Source organism: Hemiscyllium ocellatum, chromosome 23, assembly GCF_020745735.1.
Source record: "Hemiscyllium ocellatum isolate sHemOce1 chromosome 23, sHemOce1.pat.X.cur, whole genome shotgun sequence".
Classification (NCBI taxonomy): domain Eukaryota; kingdom Metazoa; phylum Chordata; class Chondrichthyes; order Orectolobiformes; family Hemiscylliidae; genus Hemiscyllium; species Hemiscyllium ocellatum.
The window spans coordinates 26911835-26935867 of record NC_083423.1 but is presented as its reverse complement, the minus strand read 5'-3'; the positions used below and the strand labels follow the sequence as shown (position 1 = coordinate 26935867).

General features: G+C 40.8%; 1 protein-coding gene across 1 annotated transcript in view; it reads right to left on the bottom strand.

Annotated features, from left to right (window-relative positions):
* ccdc146 (coiled-coil domain containing 146) overlaps positions 1-24033 on the bottom strand; it is a 145680-nt gene that overhangs the window by 35516 nt on the left and 86131 nt on the right. Inside the window, exons 8-12 of the mRNA XM_060842552.1 lie at positions 20810-20996; positions 18638-18730; positions 4586-4756; positions 3339-3427; positions 1883-2047 (exon numbers count right to left, since the gene is read on the bottom strand). Coding sequence (XP_060698535.1) covers positions 1883-2047; positions 3339-3427; positions 4586-4756; positions 18638-18730; positions 20810-20996 — 705 coding nt within the window. The remainder of the gene's footprint in view (positions 1-1882; positions 2048-3338; positions 3428-4585; positions 4757-18637; positions 18731-20809; positions 20997-24033) is intronic.

Sequence of the window (24033 nt, the reverse complement as noted above, 5' to 3'; positions counted from 1 at the left end):
GGCACCTTCTTCACTGTCCACTAAACTGCCTATTTTGGTGGCATCTGCAGACTTATGTAAATCATGCCTCTTATATTCTCACCTGAATCATTTATATAAATGATGAAAAGCAGTGGACCCAGTACCGATCCTTGTGGCATACTGTGGTCACAGGCCTCCCTTGAAAAGCAACCCTCTACCACCACCCTCTGTCTCCTACCTTCAAGCCAATTTTATATCCAATTGGTTGGATCCTCTAGATTCCATTTGATCTAACCGTAATAACCAGTCTACTATGTGGAACCTTGTTGAATGCTTTGCTGAAGTCCATACAGACAATGTTTTGACTCCATCAACCTTCTTTGTCACCTCTTCAAAAAAATCAATTTAGTGAAACATGATTTCCCATGCACAAAGCGATGTTGACTACCCTTAATCAGTCCTTGCCTTTCCAAATGTATGTAAATCCTAGCGTTCAGAATTCCCTCCAACTTACTCACCACTAACATGAGGCTCACTGGTCTATAGTTCTTGGGAGCCTTACAGTCTTTTTGTAAAAATAACATCACCTTAGTCAATGTCCAGTCTTCTGGCACTTCACCTATGGCTGATGACACAAATATTTCAGCAAAGGGCCCAACAAATTCTTCCCTAGCTTTCCACAATGTTCTGGGAAACACATAACCAGCTCCTGGGGATTCATCTTCCTTTATGCATCTTAAGACTTCCAGCAGCTTCTCTTCTGCAAAACATTTATTTCTCCAAGTTCCTTAGCTTCTATGTCCTCTCCATAGTAAATACTGACGTGGAATATTCATTTAAATCTCATCCATCTCCATACACAGACAGCCACGTCGACCTTCAAATTGGTCCTGTTCTCTCCTTGGTTACTCTTTTGTCCATAATGTACTTATCAAAACTATCTGGATTCTCCTTAACTCTATTTGCCAAAGCTAACTCATGTCCCATTTTTGCTCTCCTGATGTCCCTCTTCAGTATACTCCTACTGCCCTCACACTCCTGTGGGGATTCACGTGATCCCAGCTGTGTAAATGAAGTGCACAATACACTGTTTTGAAATTCAAAAAATATATTTTCATTTAACAATTTAACAGACAAAGGCTAATATATGTTCACAGAAATAATTTGTGCCCTTTACCTCTCATGCCATGCACAGAGAGTTTCTATTTGACTTGTAAGTTTACAACTTTGAAAACATTGCATATCAGTATGAAGAAAGACATATGTTTCCTTCTTTATCTTGTTCTAAAGGTTCAAGAATTAATGACATAACTTGAAGTTCTCCTCACCAACAATTTGTACTAACCAACATTCCTCTTGCTGTTGGCATCAGCAAAAATTGATTATTTGATTATTAATTGATTATTTATCCTTTTGATAATTATGTGCCTTATTAAATGCAAAATAGCTACTACATTTCACAGCAATTAATTATATGTGAATTCATTTGAGATGCTATTAAATAAAACAAAAAGTGGAAGGTGATTTTTCTTCCTTTTAAGTCAGTCATGAAATAGAATGCTAGTCTTTTGGTGGTTCCTTGAAATAAACTTGAACTGTTTTATTTCTTGTAATTCCCATAAAGAAATAGACACATCACTGAAGCACAGTGAATAAACAGTGGTGATAAATATTGAAAATAACTTAATTCTTTTTTTTTCTCCATACTGATATACAATCTTATCAAAGTTGTAAACTTACAAGTAAAATAGAAACTATCTGTGCATGGCATGAGAGGTAAAGGGCACAAATTATTTTTGATGAACATATGTTAGCCTTTGTCTGTTAAATTGTTAAATGATTTTTAAAAAAAATTTCAATATGGAGGTGTGCACTTCAATTACACAGTACGGTTTCCCATGGTTTAGAATTTTGGATTTACCTATCTTTGAGCAGTGTAGTAGTCCTGAGAATTTCCATTTCGTTCTGTAGAATTTTTATCTTTTCTCGCATTTCTGCAGATATCTGTGCTGCACTTTGTATGAGATTAACATATTTATTTCTTTCATTTTTGATGGTCTGGTATACTTTGACAAAATTCTTTAGGCTACAACACAAAGAAGAACATTAACACTTTCCTTCATTTAAAATGTTATATGAACACTGTAATTATCTTGTAGACATCTGACATAGACAGATCACTGGTCCTATTGCACTTTAACAAATTGCTGGTTTGATTTAAATATACAGGTTTACTGAAAAGTATTTGGTCTATTGTTTTGTTTCCAAGAAAACATTAGAAATATTTGGTTGAATATGATGGTGACAATCTCCATTTATAGAAAAAAAAAACATTTAGTAGAATACAATAAAACAATATTTAGTCAACACTTTTTATTGTGCAGCTAGATCATTACCACTGTATTTATTGATTTTTTTTCCCTGCAGAGTTGGTCAATGTTGTATTAAAAAATTGGTCCAGATCTTCCAGTCCCAATAACTATGGAATCTATCTCAGCCTTAAATATGCACAAGGATTCTGCCTCCACAGCTTTGTGGGAAGAAATTCCAAAGACTTGTAACCCTCTGAGAGAATAAATTGTTCCTTATCTCATTCTTGAATTGGCATCCCTTGATTCCAAGACTATACCCTCTGGACCTAGATGTGCCCATGAGAGGAAACATCGTTTTAGCATTTACCCTGTCAAGCCCCTTAAGATAGCTGGATTCTTGATTAGTGGGGTAATCAAGGGTTATGGGAAAGGCAGGAAAGTGGACATGAAGTATGTTCGATCAGCCACGATTCTATTTAATGGTGGAACAGGCTCAAGGGGCTGAATGGTGTCCACCTCTTCCTATTTCTTATGGTCTTATGAAGTTCCTTTAGTCAAATGTTGAGTGTATTTCTCTCTCCATAGACTGTGCCACATCTGCTGAGTATTTCCAATATTATCTTCAATTACTTGTGACTAATGCATATACACAGATATTCATAATAGTTCCAGTTTTTGAGTCTATTACTGACAGCATGCAGTACTCAACTGCTTATGATAATTATAGGTATGAATAATTATGGGACATTTATTTTTGTTTATCTAGATGTGTTGCAGAAATATGAAAATTATTGTGTACAAATTATTCTGGAATCTATTTTAAACATATTTGGGCTCAACTGGAAGCTACAAATAAATATATCATTGAATGCAAACTTAGCCAAAATATGAATAAGGTATGAAAAGTGTAAATACTCTTGAATTAGTATAGTGTGCTGTTGAGGTGCACGACAAGGATAGATAATGACCATGACATGGGGCAACATGGAGTGGAGTACAACTTAGGTTGGAAAAGAGAAGAAAGCATTGATAAAAATTGACTTGTACAAAGTAAGATGTTCTTACCTAACCAGCATATGTCTATGCTTCTTTTCAGAATTCTGTAAGGTTAGTTTCTCCTCTTTCAGCTCTTCTATAGTTCGTTCACGCTTATGCTATTTAAAAACAGTGCAAAATAATTGATTGATCTCTGATATTGTGAACAAACAGCATTTTTTTAAAAAAAGGTTTCTCCTAGTAGTTAATTTGTGTCCCAACTTACATTTTTTCCTGTCTGCATTTCTACCTTTGTAGTTGTTTCCCAATCTATCTCTCTTTTTCTAAAACTGGCTTTATTCCTTCATCATGAATGATAGCAGGATATTCACTGAATTATTCACAATTGCCAGAATTTTAACTCCCTGGTTTAAAAAAGCAGTCATCACAGGCAGGAGAGAAGTGACTCTCAAGTGTGTTGTGAGGTCAGTGCCTGGTACCTACCTTGCTTGAATCACCAGGGTTAAACACAGGCAGAAAAAGTATGATTTTTTTTAAATGTAAGAAGACCTGCTTGACTGTGAGAAGGTACCTGAGATTCTGAGTTCCACTCAAATACTTAGGGTTCCCAGAAATTCTTTTCTTCCTTAGCACGGTCTCCCAGCATTCATACAATAAGTTGGGAATGTTTACATTAGTGCCTCCCAATTGTCTTTCATGGGAGAGAGTGGTGGAAGAATGAGTTCTGGACCTGGAGATTCAAACTTCCTTTAAGTAATGCAGAGGAGCACTCTGAAAGAAACTTTTTGAACCTTTTCTGACCTCAGTTCTTCTATCCAAACAAAACTTTTGTTAAAATTATTTTCATGCCACAATTAAGTCATTGGAGACTGATATGAACATTTAAGAAAGCCACCCTGATTTCCAAGCAAATATCACTTTCATCTGCTGGGATGAGTAGATTCAAATGAAGAATCTGATGGAAAACATTGGGACTTCAAAAGATTAGACCAGGGAGAACCTTACTGCCCCTCCATCCGTTGCTGCTTGGTGGAAGGAACATAACCAACTTGTATAAATTGACACCTTAACAGATCCGGGGCTCCAATATTCAATGGTTCTAGAAAAATTTAACCTACATTGCAGAATTTGCCCTCTGATTTTATTTTGTCTTGTTATTCATCTTTAACAGAAGTATAAACTATTTTTGTCCTCTTTTATATACATTATTTTGTATTCATTGCTAATTTTTTTATGTTGCTGTAATGCGCATATTTCCTGACATTTTAAAATATAATTTATAAAATGACAATGAGAAATTAGAAATTCAGAAGTACCTGCATATTCATTAGATCCCTTGCTTTCTGATCTTTCTCATCAGACCTGATCTGGGCAAGCCGGGTTAGATTTATAACCTCTTCACGTGCACGTCTTTGTTCTGAGATGAGATTATCTTCTTCAAGCATCCGTTTACGCAATAAATTAACCTCTACCTCCGTCAAAGAAAGCTGCACGTAAAGTTGGCAGTTTAATGGTCATAGTTCAGAAGACAATGATATTTTTAAATGAGAATTAAACACTTGAATGTATATTTTTATGAGTTATTAATTCCAACATGGTTCAGCACATGCCGCAAATATAAATTAAAAATTGTGGATGCTGCACGTCTGAAATAAAATGAGAAAATGTTGAGAATCTTTCTAGGTCTTGCAGCATCTGGGACACAGAATAAGAGTAAACATTTGAATCTGGTATGACTCTTCTTCAGATATAAGTCCAGTGTCTGCCAGACATGCACACAGTTCTGCACACTACCACTTTAGCCACTGGTGCTCAGCATTAATGGTACAGTGAGAGAGAGGAGAGGGACCTCAACCTCAAGTCAGATCACCTTCCTCTCAGGGAGACAAGGTGGTACAGTAGGCACCCAGATGGAGGAGGAGCCACACTCATGACAGAAGCTTTCTCGCAGCTCACTCCAGAGAAGCTTCTCCCTTCCACCTCCCCACTGCCTATGATGCCCAAGCATATGAATTCCCAGCCTTCAGAGAGTGTGACCCTGCATCTAGTTGGGGCATTCTCAGCAGGACTGGACCCTCAAGGCCAAATGCCCCGCATAGACAATCAGCAAAGTATTCCACCCAACAAGGCCAACTACAGAGCAGACTTCCTTCACTCCAGATGCAGATATCAGGACTGTATTTGGATGTAGTGCAAGAAAGAGGAAGAAAAAGAATCTTACTGAAGCCACATAGGTGCACAGGTGATACTTAATTTTAAATAATCCTTTATTTTTGTAAATATACATTCACTTACAGTCTTAAAATGTCTGCCCTAGTTTCTCTATAGGCTTTGGACTCGATTAAGTCACACCCACTTGAAATATGAGCAGCCCAGGCATGAAAGGCATTATAATGACCAAATGTTGTTCATCTCTCACAAGCAACTGACTCCTTGACTGCAGATAATTGAGCAACAGGGAGAGGTTGAATTTAACCGTGTAATGACTTATTGGTGATAGTGGACTGTAAATCAAGCTTCACTGTTTTCCTGAGACATCACTAATAAAATCTGATTAAACCAATAAATTCTCCAATTCTACTTAATTGTCTTATTTCCGTTAAAAGAATATGCAGAACAGATGTTTTTCCCATAATCAGTAAATAACTATTCATTGGAATTAAACATTTTTAATTAATAGAATAGAGACATGAATTGCTTATTTATAACTTTATAACTTAAACTCCACCCTTTTAAAAATTTCAATAAACATACAAACAGAAACTCAAAGACATGTAGGTCATTAATATTATGGGGGACAAAATCAAAAATCTGGGAAACACATTTCAATAACAACAGTTCAAACTAGAGGCATCAATGAGTTAATTTTTTGTGGGTCCATTCAACTCCTTCCAACACTTTGTTGATGACAGGATTCTCCGTCTTTCATTCACTGGTTGAGAATTTATGTTTTCAATGTTTCTGAAGGGAGTTTTCTCTTTCTTCTCTCAGTGAGGTATTTGCAGATAGCAGTTTACAAATGAAAGGTGAGGGTGAATAGCTGGCAACTAGGGATTTTCTTTTATTTCTCCACATAGAAAGAAAGAAATGCTTTCATTTTATAGGCTGGATTTATTGTCTATATATGGGTATAGCCACTTGCTTAGGAACCAATCAAGAAGTTGTTACAATGCTGAGCTTTTCTGAACACATAATAATTAGTGCCATTTGAAAAGCCAATCAAATGAACATGCCTAGGCAGAATTGCCCTGAATACTCATACAGGCAGTGACTTTGTGGAAGATCTTCCTCATTGCTCAAATAAGGTATAGTTGCAGACACAACTCACAATGTGTTCCAGTAACTTGTTTTTAAAAATGCAAACAATCTCTTATCCAGCTTTCCTGGTTCAAAGCAGTACCTTCGCCCTTTTCAGTCCACAGCCTGAAAAAAAGTGGTCTTTATCAACAGTAAACATCTAATTACTGTATATTAAATTTGATGTTAAGTAACAATTTCTCAGTTAAAGAATTTGCTGAATACTTCTTGTGTTCAAGATTATGGTGGAGTAGTCAGGCTGGAAAAGCTCAGCAGGTCTGTCAGCATCTATTAAGAGAATTTAAAGTTAATGTTTCGGGTCCAGTGACCCCTCCTCAAAACTAATAATAACTAGCAAAATGTCAGTTTATATGCAGAATATAGGACTGGGGTAGAGGGTAACGAGTAAATGACAGGTAGAGATAGAGCCCAGAGAACAATTGGACAAACAAAGGAGTGGATAAGACTCTGGCTAGGAGGATGAATAGCTGTTAATGGAGATTGTTAATGGCTAACATTGGGTTATATGTAATAGCAGACTATGTGGTAAGAAGGCCTGGTGTGTCAGGATGATGGCTAGGACATTGGAGAGTTCAAATCCTAAAGTTATTGAACTCAACACTGAGTCCTGAAGGCAGTAGGGTCACCAAGTGGAAAATGAGGTGTTGTTCTTCAAGCTTATGCAGAGCTGAGATAGAGATTATCAACTCCTTTGTCCTTACGCCTTACCCCCAACCCTTCTTCTGCATATAAACCAACATTTTCCCAGCTATCATCATTCTGAGGAATGGTCAGCACCCGAAACGCTAATTCTGATTCCTCTTCACAGAACTGCTGAGCTTTTCCAGCAATTTCTGTTTTTGTTTCTGATTCACAGCATCCACAGTTCTTTCAGTCCCAGTGGTTGGAGGCAGCCATGGCAGACAAGACAGTAAGGACACCCTCCTGGTATTTGGGGTGGTGACAAAGATCCTCCAGCAATTGGAGGCAGCAACGGCACCAGACTTTTCAAGATGGTGGCACCAGTGAGGCAACGTGGGGGTGGGAGGGTTGTCATTCTGGAGAGCAGTGGTGAATTGAGACAGTGTATATATAGAATCCCTATAGTGTGGAAACAGGCCTTTTGACCCAACTAGTCCACACCAGTCCTCTGAAGAGTATCCCACCCAGATCAATTCCCCGATCCTACTACTCTACATTTACCCCTTACTAATGCACCTAATGTACACACGCTGAAACACTTTGGGCAATTTAGTATGGCCAATTCAACTAACCAGCACATCTTTGGACTGTAGAATGAAACTGGAGCACCTGGAGGAAACCCACGGGGAGAATGTGCAAACTCTGCACAGACAGTCACCCGAGGCTGGAATCGAGCCCAGGTCCCTGGTAATGTGAGACAGCAATGCTAACCACTGAGCCACTGTGCTGCCCATTGACGGGAGGTTGATGGACTAGAAATAGAAACTCCCAGTCCCATTGTCAGCAAACTGGAAAATGGCTGCCGGCTGGTACGGCGACAAACCGAGGTAACAGCCACCATCTTGTATTGGCGATGGTGTTCAGGAGGATGCATGTGGTTCCGCCATTTTTATAGGATCAATGTGCAGCACTACGCCTGCGTTTCCTTTAACAGTGGCTAGAAAGGGACAATAAGACCATTCAGTCCATCAAGACTGCAAAAGAAAATTATTAAAGAAAATTGAAAAAAAGTGTCCAGGCGGTTGATTACAAGGTTGCGAGAGGGAACTGGCAACCAAGATATTGATTTGAAATGTGTGTATATCAATGCCAGGAGCATCTGGAATAAGGCAGGTGAACTTGCAGCATGGGTTGGTCCTGGGATTTTGATGTTGCGGCCATTTCAGAGACATGGCTAGAGGAGGGACAGGACTGGTTGTTGCAGATTCTGGGATTTAGATGTTTCAGCAAGAACAGAGATGATGGTTAAAAAGTTTGGAGGGGGGGGTGGTGCGGGCATGGTGTAGCATTGTTAATCAAGGGTAGTATTACAGCAGCTGAGAGAATGTTTGAGGACTCATCCACTGAGGTAGTTCGGGTGAGGTTAGAAACAGGAAAGGAGAGGTCACCCTGTTGGGAGTTTTCTACAGGCATCGGAATTGTTCCAGGGATATAGAGGAAACTATAGCAAAGATGATAGGAGCAAGAGTAACAGGGTAGTTGTTATAGTGGACTTTAACTTCCCAAATATTGACTGGGATTACCATAGTTAAAGTAGTTTAGATGGGTCAGTTATTGTTCAATGCGTGCAGGAGGCCAACAAGGGGCAATGCCATATTGTATTTGGTATTGGGGAATGAACCGGCCAATATTAGATTTGAAGATAGGTGAGCACTTTGGCAATAGTGACCATAATTTGGTAATGTTTACAATAGCAATGGGGAGGATAAGTATATACCGCAGGGAAAGAGGTATAACTGGGTGGTGCAGGGTGGGGACGGGGGGGAAGTGGAAGGCAATTATGATGTAATTAGGCAAGATGTATGATGCAAAGGATGGGGAAGGAAACTGCAGGGGATGGACACATTTGAAATGTGGAGCTCATTCAAGGAAAAGCTACTGTGGGTCCTTGATAAGTATAAACCTATCATGCAGAGAGGTAGGTTTTGAGAGAGGGAGTCATGGTTTCCTAAAGAAGTTGAAGTTCTTGTCAAGAGGAAGAAAAAGGCTTATGTGAGGATGAGGTGTGAAGGCTCAGATATGATTAGACTTACAGTGTGGAAACAGGCCCTTTGGCCCAACAAGTCCACACCGACCCGCCGAAGCGCAACCCACCCATACCCCTACATTTACCCCTTACCTAACACTACGGGCAATTTAGCTTGGCCAATTCACCTGACCCGCACATCTTTGGACTGTGGGAGGAAACCAGAGCACCCGGAGGAAACCCACGCAGACACGGGGAGAACGTGCAAACTCCACACAGTCAGTCGCCTGAGTCGGGAATTGAACCCGGGTCTACAGGCGCTGTGAGGCAGCAGTGCTAACCACTGTGCCACCGTGCCGCCCATATGGGGGCTTGAGAGTTATATGTTAGCCAGAAAAGATCTAAGAAGAGCCAGGAGGGGACATGAGAAGTTGTTGACCGATAGGATCAAGGAAAACCCTAAGGCTGTCTATAGGTATATCAGGGATAAAAGAATAACTAGGGTAAGAATAGGGCCAATTAAAGATAGTAGTGGAAAGTTTTGTGTGGAATCTGAGGACATGGGGAAGTGCTTAATGAATACTTTTTGTCAGCATTCACATTGGAAAAGGGCAAGTTAGTGAGAAAACGGAAATACAGACTTCAAGGTTAGATGGGATTGAGGTTGACAAAGAGGAGGTTTTAGCAATTTTGGAAGATCTGAAAACAGATAAGACCACGGACTGGATGGGATTCATCCTTGGATTTTCTGGGAAGTCAGGGAGGAGATTGCATAGCCTTTGGCTTTGATCTTTATGTCATCATTGTTAACAGGAATAGTGCCAGAAGACTGGAGGATAGCAAATGTTGTTCCCTCGTTAAGAAGGTGAGTAGGGACAACCCTAGTAATTATAGGCCAGTGAGCCTTACTTTGTCTGTGAGGAGGGTGTTGGAAAAGGTTATAAAAGATAGGATTTATAATCATCTGGAAAGGAAAATTTGATTAGGGATAATCAACACAGTTTTGTGAAGGGTAGGTCATGCCTCACTAACCTTATTGAGTTCTTTGAGAATGTGATAAAACAGCTCGATGAAGGTAAAGCAGTTGATCTGGTGTATGTTGACTTCAAGATTGCACAAAATACGGACTTTCGGGATTGAAGGTGATTTACAGTCATAGAGTCAGAGAGGTGATCAGCACAGAAACAGACCCTTCAGTCCAACTTGTCCATGCTGACCAGATATCCCCAACCTAATCTAGTCCCACCTGCCAGCACCCGGCCCATAACCCTCCAAACCCTTCCTGTTCACATACCCATCCAGATGCCTTTTAAATGTTGCAATTGTACCAGCCTTCACCATTTCCCCTAGCAGCTCATTCCATACACGTACCACTCTCTGCATGAAAAGTTGCCCCTTAGGTCTCTTTTATATCTTTTCCCTCTCACCTTAAACCTATGCCCTCTAGTTCTGGACTTCCCCAACCCAGGAAAGAGACTTTGTTTATTTATCCTATCCATGCCCCTCATGATTTTACAAACCTCTATAACTCACCCCTCAGCCCCTAATGCTCCAGGGAAAACAGCCCCAGCCTTTTCAGCTTCTCCTAAAGCTCAAATCCTCCAATCCTGGCAACATCCTTGTAAATCTTTTCCGAACCCTTTCACGTTTCACAACATCCTTCCAATAGGAAGGAGACCAGAATTGGGTGCAATATTCCAAAAGTGACCTAACCACTGTCCTGTACAGCTACAACATGACCTCCCAACCCGATACTCAAAATTCTGACCAATAAAGGAAAGCATACCAAATGCCTTCTTCACTGTCCTCTCTACCTGTGACTCCACTTTCAGGGAGCTATGATGCAGCACTCCAAGGTCTCTTTGTTCGGCCACACTCCTTCGGACCTTACCATTGTGGGTGGCACGGTGGCACAGTGGTTAGCACTGCTGCCTCAATTCCCAACTCAGGCGACAGACTGTGTGGAGTTTGCACGTTCTCCCTGTGTCTGTGTGGGTTTCCTCCGGGTGCTCCGGTTTCATCCCACAGTCCAAAGACATGTGGGTCAGGTGAATTGGCCATGCTAAATTGCCCCGTAGTGTTAGGTAAGGGGTAAATGTAGGGGTATGGGTGGGTTGCGCTTCGGCGGGTCGGTGTGGACTTGTTGGGCCAAAGGGCCTGTTTCCACACTGTATGTAATCTAATCTAATTATGTGTATAAGTCCTGTTAAGATTTGCTTTCCCAAAATGCAGCACCTCACATTTATCTAAATTAACTTCCATCAACCACTTCTCAGCCCATTGACCCATCTAATCAAGATCCCTTTGTAATCTTTGCTGTCTACTACACCTCCAATTTTGGTGTCATCTGCAAACTTTTCGCTTATGCTCACATCCAAATCATTTATATAAATGATGAAAAGTAGTGGACCCAGCACTGATCCTTGTGCCACTTCACTGGTCACAGGCCTCCAGTCTAAAACACAACCCTCCACCGCCACCCTCTGTCTCTACCTTTGAGCCAGTTCTGTATCCAAATGGCTAGTTCTCCTTGTATTCCATGAGATCTAACGTTGCTAACCAATCTCCCAATGGGAATCTTGTCGAATGCCTTACTGAAGTCTATATAGATTACATCCACTGCTCTGCTCTGATCAATCCTCTTTGTTACTTGTTCAAAACACTCATTCAAGTTTGTGAGACATGATTTCCCACACACAAAGCCATGTTAACTATCCCTATTTAGTCCTTGCCTTTCCAAATGCATGTAAATCCTGTCCCTCAGGTTTCCCTCCAACAACTTGCCCACCAACGACATCAGGCTCACTGGTCTATAGTTCCCTGGCTTTTCCTTACCACCTTTCTTAAACAGTGGCACCACATTAGCCAACCTTCAGTCTTCTGGCACCTCGCCTGTGACTATCGATGATACAAATATTTCAGCAAGGGGCCCAACAATTACTTCCCTACCTTCCCACAGAGGTTTTGGGTACACCAGATCAGGTCCTGGGAATTTGTCCACTTTTATGCATTTCAAGACATCCAGCACTTCCTCCTCTGTAATATGGACATTTTTCAAGATTGCACTATCTATTTCCCTACATTCTATACCTTCCATGCCCTTTTCCACAGGAAAAACCGCAAAATACTTGTTTAGTAACTCCCCCTTCTCCTGCGGCTCCACACAAGATCGCCTTGCTGATCTTTGAGGGGCCCTACTCTCTAGGAGAAAGTGAGGACTGCAAATGCTGGAGATCAGAGCTTATAAAGGTGTTGCTGGAAAAGCGTAGCAGGTCAGGCAGCATCAAAGGAGTAGGAGAATCGACATTTCGGGCATAAGCCCTTCTTCAAAGCCCTCCTTTCCTGAAGAAGGGCCCTACTTTCTCCCTAGTTACCCTTTTGTCCTTAATATATTTGTAAAAACCCTTTAGATTCTCCTTAACTCTATTTTCCAAAGCTATCTCATGTCCCCTTTTTGCCCCCCCCCCCCCCCCCGATTACCCTTTTAAATATACTCCTACTGCCTTTATACTCTTCTAAGGATTTATTCAATCTATCTTGTCTATATCTGACATATGCTTACTTCTTTTTCTTAACCAAACGCTCAATTTCTTTAGTCATCCAGCATTCCCTATACCTACCAGCCATTCCTTGCACCGTAACAGGAATATACTGTCTATGGACTCTTGTTATCTCATTTCTGAAGGCTTCCCATTTTCCAGCCATCCCTTTACTTGCGAACATCTGCCCCCAATCAGCTTTCGAAAGTTCTTGTCTAATACCATCAAAATCAGCCTTTCTCCAATTTAGAACTTCAACCTCTAGATCTGGTCTATCCTTTTCCATCACTATTTTAAAATGAATAGAATTATGGTCGTTGGCCCCAAAGTGCTCCCCCACTGACACCTCAGTTACCTGCCCTGCCTTAGTTCCCAAGAGTAGGTCAAGTTTTGCACCTTCTCTGGTAGGTACATCTACATACTGAATCAGAAAATTTTCATGTACACACTTAACAAATTCCTCTCTATCTAAACCCTTAACACTATTGCAGTCCCAGTCTATGTTCAGAAAGTTAAAGTCCCCTTCCATAACCACCCTATTATTCTTACAGATAGCTGAGATCTCCTTACAAATTTGTTTCTTAATTTCCCTCTGACTATTAGCAGGTGTACAATAGAATCCCAATGAGGTCATCATCCCTTTCTTATTTCTAAGTTCAACCCAAATAACTTCCCCAGATGTATTTCCAGGAATATCCTCCCTCAGTACAGCTGTAATGCTTTCCCTTATCAAAAACGCCACTCCCTCTCCTCTCTTGCCTCCCTTTCTGTCCTTCCTACAGCATTTGTATCCTGGAACATTAAGCTGCCAGTTCTGTCCATCGCTGAGCCATGTTTCTGTAATTGCTATGATATTCTAGTCCCATGTTTGTAACTATGCCCTCAGTTCATCTGCCTTTCCTGTTAGGCCTCTTGCATTGAAATAAATGCAGTTTAATTTGTCAGTCCTACCTTGTTCTCTGCTTTGTCCCTGCCTGCCCTGACTATTTGACTCACTTCAGTTCTCAACTGTATCAGTCTCAGATTGACCTCTTTCCTCACTATATCCCTGAGTCCCACCCCCTCCCCCAACCTTATTAGTTTAAATCCTCCCGAGGAGCTCGAGCAAATCTCCCTGCCAGTATATTAATTCCCTTCCAATTCAGGTGCAATCCATCCTCCTTGTACAAGTCACTTCTACCCCAGAAGAGATTCCAATGATCCAAAAATGTGTATCTTTCTCCCATACACCAGCTCTTCAGCCATGCATACATCTGCTCTATCCTCCTATTCCTACCCTCACTAGTTCGCAGCACCAGGAATAATCCAGATATTACTACTCTCGAAGACCTATTTTTAAAATTCCTGCATAACTCTCTATATTCTCCCTTCAGAATCTCATCCTTTTCCCTTCCTATGACATTGGTTCCAATGTGTACAATGACCTCCTGCTGGGCCCTCTCCCCCTTGAGAACATTCTGCACCCTCTCTAAGATATCTTTAATTCTGGCACCAGGGAGGCAACACACCATTCTGATCTTTCGCTGCTTGCCACAGAATCATCAGCATGTGCTTTGGACTAGAGAGTCCCCTAACCCAATTGATCTCTTGGGACCCGACGTACCTCTCATTGTGTTAGAGCCAGTCTCAGTACCAGAAATTTGGCTGTTTGTGCTACATTTTCCTGAGAATCCGACACCGCCTACATTTTCCAAAACGGCATACTTGTTTGAAATGGGGACAGCCACAGAGGACTCTGCACTACCCTACCTACCTCTCTTACCTTTCCTGGCATTTACTCATCTACGTGACTGTATCTGCAACTTCTCTCCCTTCCTATAACTGCCATCCATCACATCCCCTTGCTCTTGTAAGTTTTTCATTGTCTCTAACTGTCTCTCTAACTGATCCATTCAATCTGATAGGATTCACAACCAATGGCATTTATTGCAGATCTAATTCTCAGTGACATATTAACTTTCCCTAAACTCCCACATACGACAAGAAGAGCATATCACTCTGCTAAAGGCCATTTTTGCTTCTTTCAAATTACAGACCCAGAAAATAGCACTGTCTTATTCCTTTACAAAACACAGCTCCAGGCTAACTTAATACTTATGGCTTATATTTTTAAGTTTTATCAAGAGACATATCTCAATATAACATATAATCAAGAAAGAACCCACTCTACTCACTACTGCAGACTTACTGTAAGGCCACACTTAAAATATTCACTTACTTGTTTCTGTGATATGACCTCTCCCAAACAGGTTTCTCTAAAATTAGTTGTGAATTTCACTTCTTGTTAATTTTCCCAGATGTACTCCAATGTCCAGCGATACATGAATTCAAACAGTAAAGGCAGTAACTGTGTAGGTTCACTGCTGTATCAGTTAGCAGTATGGGTTCCTTTCTCTCTCTCCTGCACTGCCTGACCATGCGCTTCCTTTGTCTGCTCCTCTACCTTTTAAAAATGCTGTTGTTTTGACTTTTCTCCAAATTTCCAAAATAACGCAACAGCATATAAAACAGTAATTGGTGCTCCTGGCATTCGAGGAAATCACCTCCAATACCTCAAAAAATGAGCAGCTTGTTACAGCCAGAAATTTTTCCTGTCTTCCACCTGCAATTTGGATCAGAAATTGGCTCACTGAAAGAAGACAGAGGGTGGTGGTTGATGGAAAATGTTCATCCTTGAGCTCAGTTACCAGTGGCGTACCGCAAGGATCTATTTTGAGACCACTGCTGTTCATCATTTTTAAAAATGAACTGGGTGTGGGCATGAAAGGATGGGTTAGTAAATTTGCCTATGACACTAATGTACGCAGAGTTGTAGATAATGCTGAAGGATGTTGTGGATTACAGAGGGACATAGATAAGATACGGAGCTGGCCTAAGAAGTAGCGAATGAAGTTTAATACAGAAAAGTGTGAGGTAGTTTACTTCGGAAGAATAACAGGAATGCAGAATACTGGGCTAATGGTAAAATTCTTGGCAGTGTAGATGAACAGAGAGATCTCGGTGTCTAGGTGCATAAATCCCTGAACATTGCCACCTAGGTTGATAGGGTTGTTGAGAAGGTATATGGTGTGTTGACATTTATTGGTAGGGGGATTGTGTTTCAGAGCCACAAGGTCATGCTTCAGCCGGACAAGACACTGGTAAGGCCAGTCTTGGAGTATTGCGTACAGTTCTAGTCACTGCATTATAGGAAGGATGTTAAAGCTTTGGAAAGGGGTCAGAGGTGATTTACTAGGATGTTGCCTGCTATGGAAGGAAGGTCTTTCGAGGAAAGACTGAGGGAACCGAGGCTGTTATTGTTGGAGAGAAAAAGATTGTGAGGTGACTTAATCAAGACTTATACGATAACCAGAGCAATTGATAGGGTGGACAGTGAGAGCCTTTCTCCTCATATGGTGAAAGCTAACACGAGGGGAAATAGCTTTAAATTGAGAGGAGATAGATTTAGTACAATATTAGGAGTAGTTTCTTCACTCAGAGAGTAGTAGGAGCATGGAATGACCTGCCTGCAAAAGTAGTAGACTCGTTGATGTTAAGGGCATTTAAATGGTCATTGGACAGACATATGGATAATAATGGAATGGTGTAGGTTAGATGGGCATCAGATTATTTTCACAGGTCAGCGCAACAGTGAGGGCCGAAGGGCCTGTATTGCGCTATAACGTTCTATGTTCTATGCTTTAACATCTTGGAGGCCAGTGGCTGGAATGAGACTCTTGGCAAGGTGGCAACAACCTGGCTTGGCTGTGGAACCAGAGACTCCTGGTTACAGTAGGATCAGAGGAGGACTCCTAGTGTTGGTGAGGCTATAGGAAGGATGTTGCGGAACTTGGAAGAATTCAGAAAGAAATTACAAGGTTGTTGTCAGGGTTGGAGGGTTGGAGCTATAGGGAGAGGCTGAACAGGCTGGCACTATATTCCCTAGAGCCTCAGAGGCTGAGGGGTGACCTTTTTGAGGTTTATAAAATCTTGACGGGCATGGACAGGGTAAATAGGTCTTTTCCCTGGGTTGAGAGAATCCAAAAGGAGAGGGCATAGGTTTAAGAAGAGAGGGAAAAGATTTGAAAGGAACCTAAGGGGCAACCTTTTAATGCAGAGGATGGTACATGTCTGGAACAAGCTGCCAGAGGAAGTTGTGGAAATTGGTATAATTACAACATTTAAAGGCATCTGGATGGGTATATGAATAGGAAGGGTTTAGAGGGATTATGGGCCAATTGCTGGCAAAGAGGAGTATATTTATCTAGGATATCTGGTCAGCATGGATGAGTTGGACCAAAAGTTCTGTTTCCATGCTGTACGTCCACAACGGGTCACCTGGTGTCACCAAGGCAGCAACAGAGCCAGGAACCCCTGATTATGGGGCTTGTGGATTCAGGATAGGATCTGGCTGCGGTGGTAGTGACAGCAAGTTGGGCACAGTGGTGAAGAAATGGCATGTAAAGAGTGATGACTCCTACATTGGTGAGTCTGTGGTGATGCGGTGGAGGAGGGATGGAGGCAGAGGTGTCATTTGTGAGCCAGCTCAGGGCCCATGGCGGAGATGGTGTAACAAAGATAGACTCTTTCAGTGATATCTTTTTATTCTTAAACTAGTCAAAATGGTGACCAATTGTGGAGACAGTTGGAGCTTTTCAATGCATTTTGTTGTATTATTCACTGTAAAATGCAAGTGACAATAAATCATTAAATTCAATTTCAGGTTGTTAAGAGCAAAATATGCATGAATGAAAATGAGCTGTGTGGAAAATATGATTCTATGCTTTTGTAGATAAATGAAATGTTGAGCACATTTCAACTCTCATCCTATTTAAGTTGTAGATTTCATTTTCTACTATCTATGCCTATCCATCTTTCTTCATTCAAGACAGACAATCAGCTTTCTGACATGTCCTAATATCAATGCCTTAAATACCTTTGGCTTTTGTGGTAGGTCGTTGCTCAAAATAGCAACTTTCTTCACTATGAAAGGATGGATGTGCATGTAGTCACCAAGACAGCTATCACTGGACAGTCAACTCCATTCTCTGCCTCTCCCTCAAGGTCTGTATTCCCCTTTTCTTGCAAGGAGAGGAAACGGAGAATTTTGAATTGGGAAGGATTATGTGAAGAAAGTTAATGTGCATACTCATGTAGGGAGGAGTTACCTGGAGTGAAAGAAATTAGTAGACATGCCTGAGGTGATCCAGAATGATGCAGTGTAGGACAATGCTCTTATGGGTTTGTTGAACCTCTTAGGGTACTGTTTCCAAGTTCATGGGGCTGTAATCCTGTTGCTCATTTTCTCAGTCACTTACATTGATACCAGCGTGGAGAGACTGACTAGCTTGTCCTCCTGTCTGCAAGAGACAGCACTTCATTTCATTTCACACATATCACAGCTGGACCTCCAGTATAGAGTCAGAGACAGGGATAAAGGGTGGAGCCTTCCAATGTGTCCTTTCCATTCCTTTGGTTGTTGACTCCTCAAGAAACAATGTAGCATTCAGCCATTCTCAGCCTTGCCTGAATTTCTAATGTAGAAATGCTTCCTTTGACAGGGTGCTGGTCGTCATCACGCGTTCAGCTAAAAAGCTAAGGGAAGGCCTGCTTCTCCACTAAACAGGTTTACAACCCATTCTTCATGGTTGTAAACATACTTTTTTCAATAAAATTCCATCAACACCATTTGGCTTGGAAGACACAATCAAAAACTTATGAATACCCGATTGTTATCTATGACAATTGGGAGGTTATCATTGGCAGGAAGACTGCAGGATTTGAGATAAAGGCCAATCACCATTTAATCTGCATTCGGGAACGACAATAAATGTTGCCTTGCCAATATCATATCCTGAAAACAAATTTTAAAAATTGCAGCTTACCTGGTCTGCTACTTTTCTTTTTAAACTTTTAACCTCATTTTCTAATTCATTCCTCCTTTCCAAAAATGCTCCACCAATCGGAAAAGATTCTACCTATAGTTACAAAAGATGAGTAAGCCATATGATCAGAATGAGGGAGACTTTGCTGGAGTGAGATATAGTGAATAACTGAGAATTTGGGTCAAAATGGGAATTTAGGGTAGAGAGAGAAAGAGGCGATTAATTGAGGTTTACTCCAAAATAAAAGTCATAGTGAGAGGTGAGTGGGAGAGGAAATAAGACGTGGATTGAGAGGCAACCTATACTGAGACCAATGGTGATGTACCAACAAGTACAGGGAAAGCAACTGATTGGTGACACAAACAGAAATTGCTGAAAAACCTCTGCAGGTCTGGCAGTGTCCGTGGAGGGAAAGCAGTGTTAATGTTCTGGGTCCAGTGAACCTGCTTCAGAACTGATTGGCGAATTGGTTTCATCAGTATTGCTAATCTTTAAAGTGAAAGTTGGGTATGTAGTTTGTGTTTAGGTCTCTTGACATTTATTTTCTCTCTTTCTGAATAAGAAAGTACAGACAAGTAAGTCTATACTTGTACTAAATAGTTTTAGGAGTTACAGGATGGCAGGTCAAAGGGTCACATGTAGTATACATCCTGTGCTATGTGTGTAGTTACGAACATATCACGTGGCACAGGAGAACACATCTGCAAGAACTGTCACCAGCTACACAAATCTAAGCTCCAGGTTTTACAACTTAAGCCTGGAGTCACTGTTGTGTATCTGCAGTATACTTTTGATAAAGTACCCCACAGGAGGCTGGTTTGAAAGATTAAAAAACATGGGATTGGAGCTAATGTACTGGCATGGATTAATGATTGGCTAGAAAACAGAAAACATCAGGAACAAATAAATCATTCTCACATTGGTGTGCTGTTGCTAGTGGGGTACTGCAAGTACCAGTTCTTGGGCCCCAGCTGTTTACAATACATATCAATGGTTTGGAGATGGGCATCAAAGATAATATTTTTAAATTTGCTGATCGTAAGTGCATGTGTTAAGAGGAAGATGTAAAGCGGCTTCAGAAGGATCGGGACAGGCTTAGTGAATGGGTAGAAACGTTGTAGATGGAATACAATAGGGAAAAATGTGAGGTTAGCCACTTTGATAGGAAAAACATATATGAAGAGTATTTCTTAAATGGTAAGAGGTTAAAAAGTGTTGATGTACAAAGGGACCGAGGTGTCCTTGTCGATAAGTCACTGACAGCTAACTTGCAGATTCAGGAAGCTATGAGGAATGCGAATGGAATGGTAGCCTTTATTACAAAGTATTTAAGGACAGTAAGTTAACATAGTCTTACTTCAATTCTATAGGAGATTGGTTAGTTCATAGTTAGAGTACTGTGTGCAGTTTGATATTCTTAACTCAGGAAAGGTAGTATTGCTACAGTGAAATGCAATGAGGATTAACCAAACTTGTTCCCAGGATGGCAGGACTGTCTATGAAGAGACATGGTGCAAGCTGGGACTACATTGTCTAGAGTTTCAAAGAATGAGAGATAATCACATTAAGACTTATAAAATACATAAAGGGATAGTCATGGCAAATGCAAGGAAGATGTTTCCCCACATTGGGAAGCCTAGAACCTGAGGTCACAATTTAAATACAAGGGGGAATGCCACTTCAATCTAAGATGACAAGATTTTTTTTTACGCAGAGAATTGTGAACCTTTGGAGTTCTCTAACCCAGAGGACTGTGGAAGCTCAGAATTTGATAATGTTTCAGGCACATATTGACAGATTTCTGATTTCCAGTGACGAACAGGGAAATGGAGCTAGGTGGGTAAAAAGCACTGAAGTGTTTGATCAGCCATGGTTATACTGAATGATGGGACTGGTTAAATGAGCTGAATGGCCTGCTCCTGTTACTATGTTCCTAAAAATTGAAAAAGAATTCATGTGAGCCCTTCACTGTCTTAAAGATACGCCCACATCTTCATAACAAAATATAGTCAGTCATAAGTTGCGAGAATCTGTGACTCAAAGACAATGGTTTGTACTGTGATGGTGAACACTGTGTTCAGTATCAAAAGTGATACTCTGGAATGACAGGATGAATTAAATTCTTTTACCTTGAAGGTAGTTGCAGATTGTGGTGAACTAAATGAAAGATACCTGTGCTTTAATTTTTTCATAGCTAAATTCAGCATATGCCAGTGCATCCATTGATGACTTCAGCTGTTTTTCCTTTTTCTTTGTCTTTCGCAGCTCTCGATCCTTCTCTCTTTGTTTCACCACCACTGTATCAGACAGTATTTTCTTTTCAGTTTGGATGTAACGTAGATGCAAATCCAGGGAAGCTCTGTTAACATTGCGTAAACGAGTTACTGAATATATTTGTTGATGTTGTGATCAAACTCCAATAAGAAGAATTAATCTTCCAGAGAAGTAAATTCTTTAACAAGGTATACGTTTATAGGATTAAGTCTTAGACTCAAATGCAAGTATAAGAGCTGGTTTGCCATCTTCATGGCAGAATCAGAAAATTTCCTGAGTCAGGCATAGAAGTGCCTGCAGAGACAAGGTTGGGGAAGGGGGGAATTGTGGGTGTGGAACCAAGTTGCTTAAAACACCATCCAGTGTTCTGGGACTTTGTGCTAGTTGTAATAAAAAGCAGTAAGGCTCTTTATTTCCCACATCATGCACACTCCTCATGCCCAATCCACCCATGGTGCTCATATTATACATGCCAAAATATACCTCTTCACACAGACCCCTTTCCGCTTGAACTTTTATCATATCTTTTTGTCACTACAGAGGGTTTAGTGGGTGATTGTGTATGGTAATGCCATAGCCGGGCATGGAGGATTTGAGGGGCTATATGGGTGAATGAAGAGACCTCGCTGAATATTATGGGGAGGCAATAGCCTAGTGGTATCATTGCTAGACTATTAGTTAAGAAATTCAGTTAATGTTCTGGGGACCAGGGTTCAAATGCCGACACAGCAAATGGTGGAATTTGATTTCAATAAAAATTTGGAATTAGGAGTCTATTGATGACCATTGTCAATTGTCAGGAAAAACCTATCTGGTTCAGTAATGTCCTTTAGGGAAGGAAACTTCCATCTTTACCTGGTCTGGCATACATGTGACTCCAGACCCAATGTGGTTGACTCTTATTGCCCTCTAGGCAAGGAATAGGGCAATATATACTTGCCCAGCCAGCAATGCCCACTTCACATGTGTGAATTTAAAAAGTACAGATGTGGATAAGACCTTTCAAACTTGCTTTTCAAAAAGTTTCCTCATCCAAAATATTGTTCACTGTGTCTCTGGGGCATCATGAACCATGACTCCTTTAACCATGGCTCAACTCCAGTTGTTGAGGACCAGGACATGGCTATCCTTGCTTTACAGCTGGTCAGGTCGGGAGTGTGGAATCGAGATCATGACCTAAACCAGTCTGCACTGTTAAATAGCACTGGTGAACATTGTGGGTGCTAAGAATGACGTTGAGAATCCTGGAATCTGATGCCTGCTGCTATTTGCAATGCTTCATGGAGTCTGCCTGACTCCATGAAAGTCCATCTCTAAATGCTTAGAAATTCCAGTTGATACTTTAAAATATAATGGTCATGTGAATAGATTTTAAATTCCAAACTTCTGAATGTTATTTCAAAAAAATTTCTATTATGTGAAAAATATGTTCAAAAATTCAATGCATTGATCCTGTAAAATCTCACCTGCAGCTTTCATGAAGTGAAAGAATGATGTAACAAATACTTGAATCAAAAAGCCTTAATGACAATAGCTATTGCAGATCAGATTTCAGTTCTTCCAAATCATAACTTTTCAGTACATGCTTGCATCTCCTGTCTTATGGAACTATACTTGATTAGTTATGAAGTGACATCTCAATTATGTAAAAAGCATGTTATACTCAGGTTAAGAATGAAAGATGAATCGTGAAATATAATTTTCTGGGCAACAATTCAGGATACTCCAGGCATCAACAATATGGAGTAAGTTTGATTTACCAGGTGGGAAGTTTCCAACTACTTTTGTTCTTCATATGTTCTAGGATAATCTCAGCATCAGTTCAGTTCCATATTGTGTAGTGCTCTTTGTAAGGGTGCCATGTGAAAAACAATTGAAATGGACACACGTATTGTTTACAGGCTAACAGGTTAACAAATACAGGCGTAAGCATCAACTCTCCCACCTTCAGTTGCAGACACAACTTTCTTTAGAGAAGCTCCTTACTGTTTTCTTTGAAGTTACATGCATGAATGAAGCAGATCATATGTCTGATATCATTGGGTGTATAAGCCAAGTAAGTGACAGACTCGTTTGGAAGCCCCCACCCCCTCAATATCCCTGGTTATGTTTGTGACAAGCAGAAACTCCTTCCATACAAAGGTCACAGGAAAGGTCTGTTTTTAAGTGACAAATTAAAACAATGAGCATCTTTATATTATAGAAAGATTGCTTCAGCGATGTTCGATAAAGTGGGAGAAACGTGAATCATGAATAAAAGGAATGGTTAAAAAAATGAGATTTTAAGACTTAAAAAAATGTTGAGGAGTTTCCCCCAACTGCAACATAGAGTCATAGAGAGTCAAACAGATGGACAGCACAGCAACACACCCTTTCGTCTAACTTGTCCATGTTAACCAGATACCCTAACTTATCTAGTCCCAATTGCCAGAACATGGCCCATATTCCTCTAAACCCTTCCTATTCATATATCCAACCAGATACCTTTTAACTGTTGTGATTGTATCAGTCTCCATCGCTTCTTCTGGCAGCTCTTACCATACACACACCACCCTCTGTGAGAAAAAGTTGCCTCCATAGCTCCCTTTTAAACTTTTCCCCTCTCACCCTAAACCTATACCCTCTAGTTCTGGACTTCCCCAGCCCAGGGAAAAGACCTTGCCTATTTACCCTATCTATACCCCTCAAGATTTTATAAATCTCTATAAGGCCACCTCTCAACCTCCATGGAAAATAGCCCCAGTCTATTCAGCCTCTCATATAGCTCAAGTCCTCCAACCATGGCAACATCCTTGTACATCTTTTCTGAAGCCTTTCAACATCCTTGTGATAGGAGGGAGACTAGAACTGGACACAACATTCCAAAGGTAGCCTGATGAATGTCCTGTCCAGCCGCAACATGACCTCCTATACCTGGCGACCCCCGTATCCGCAAAATTGTTTGCCATGGTTTCAGTTATCTGCGGTTTACTATGGGCCAATCATATTCTAGGGAACCTTCTGGAACCAGGGACTAGGAGGCTGCCGGGTAGGTACATTTTGCTTTGAAATGAATGAGTTTGCTTCCATCCATGGTTTCGGGTTTCGACAGTAGGTCGTGGAACATATCCCCCGCGGGTACG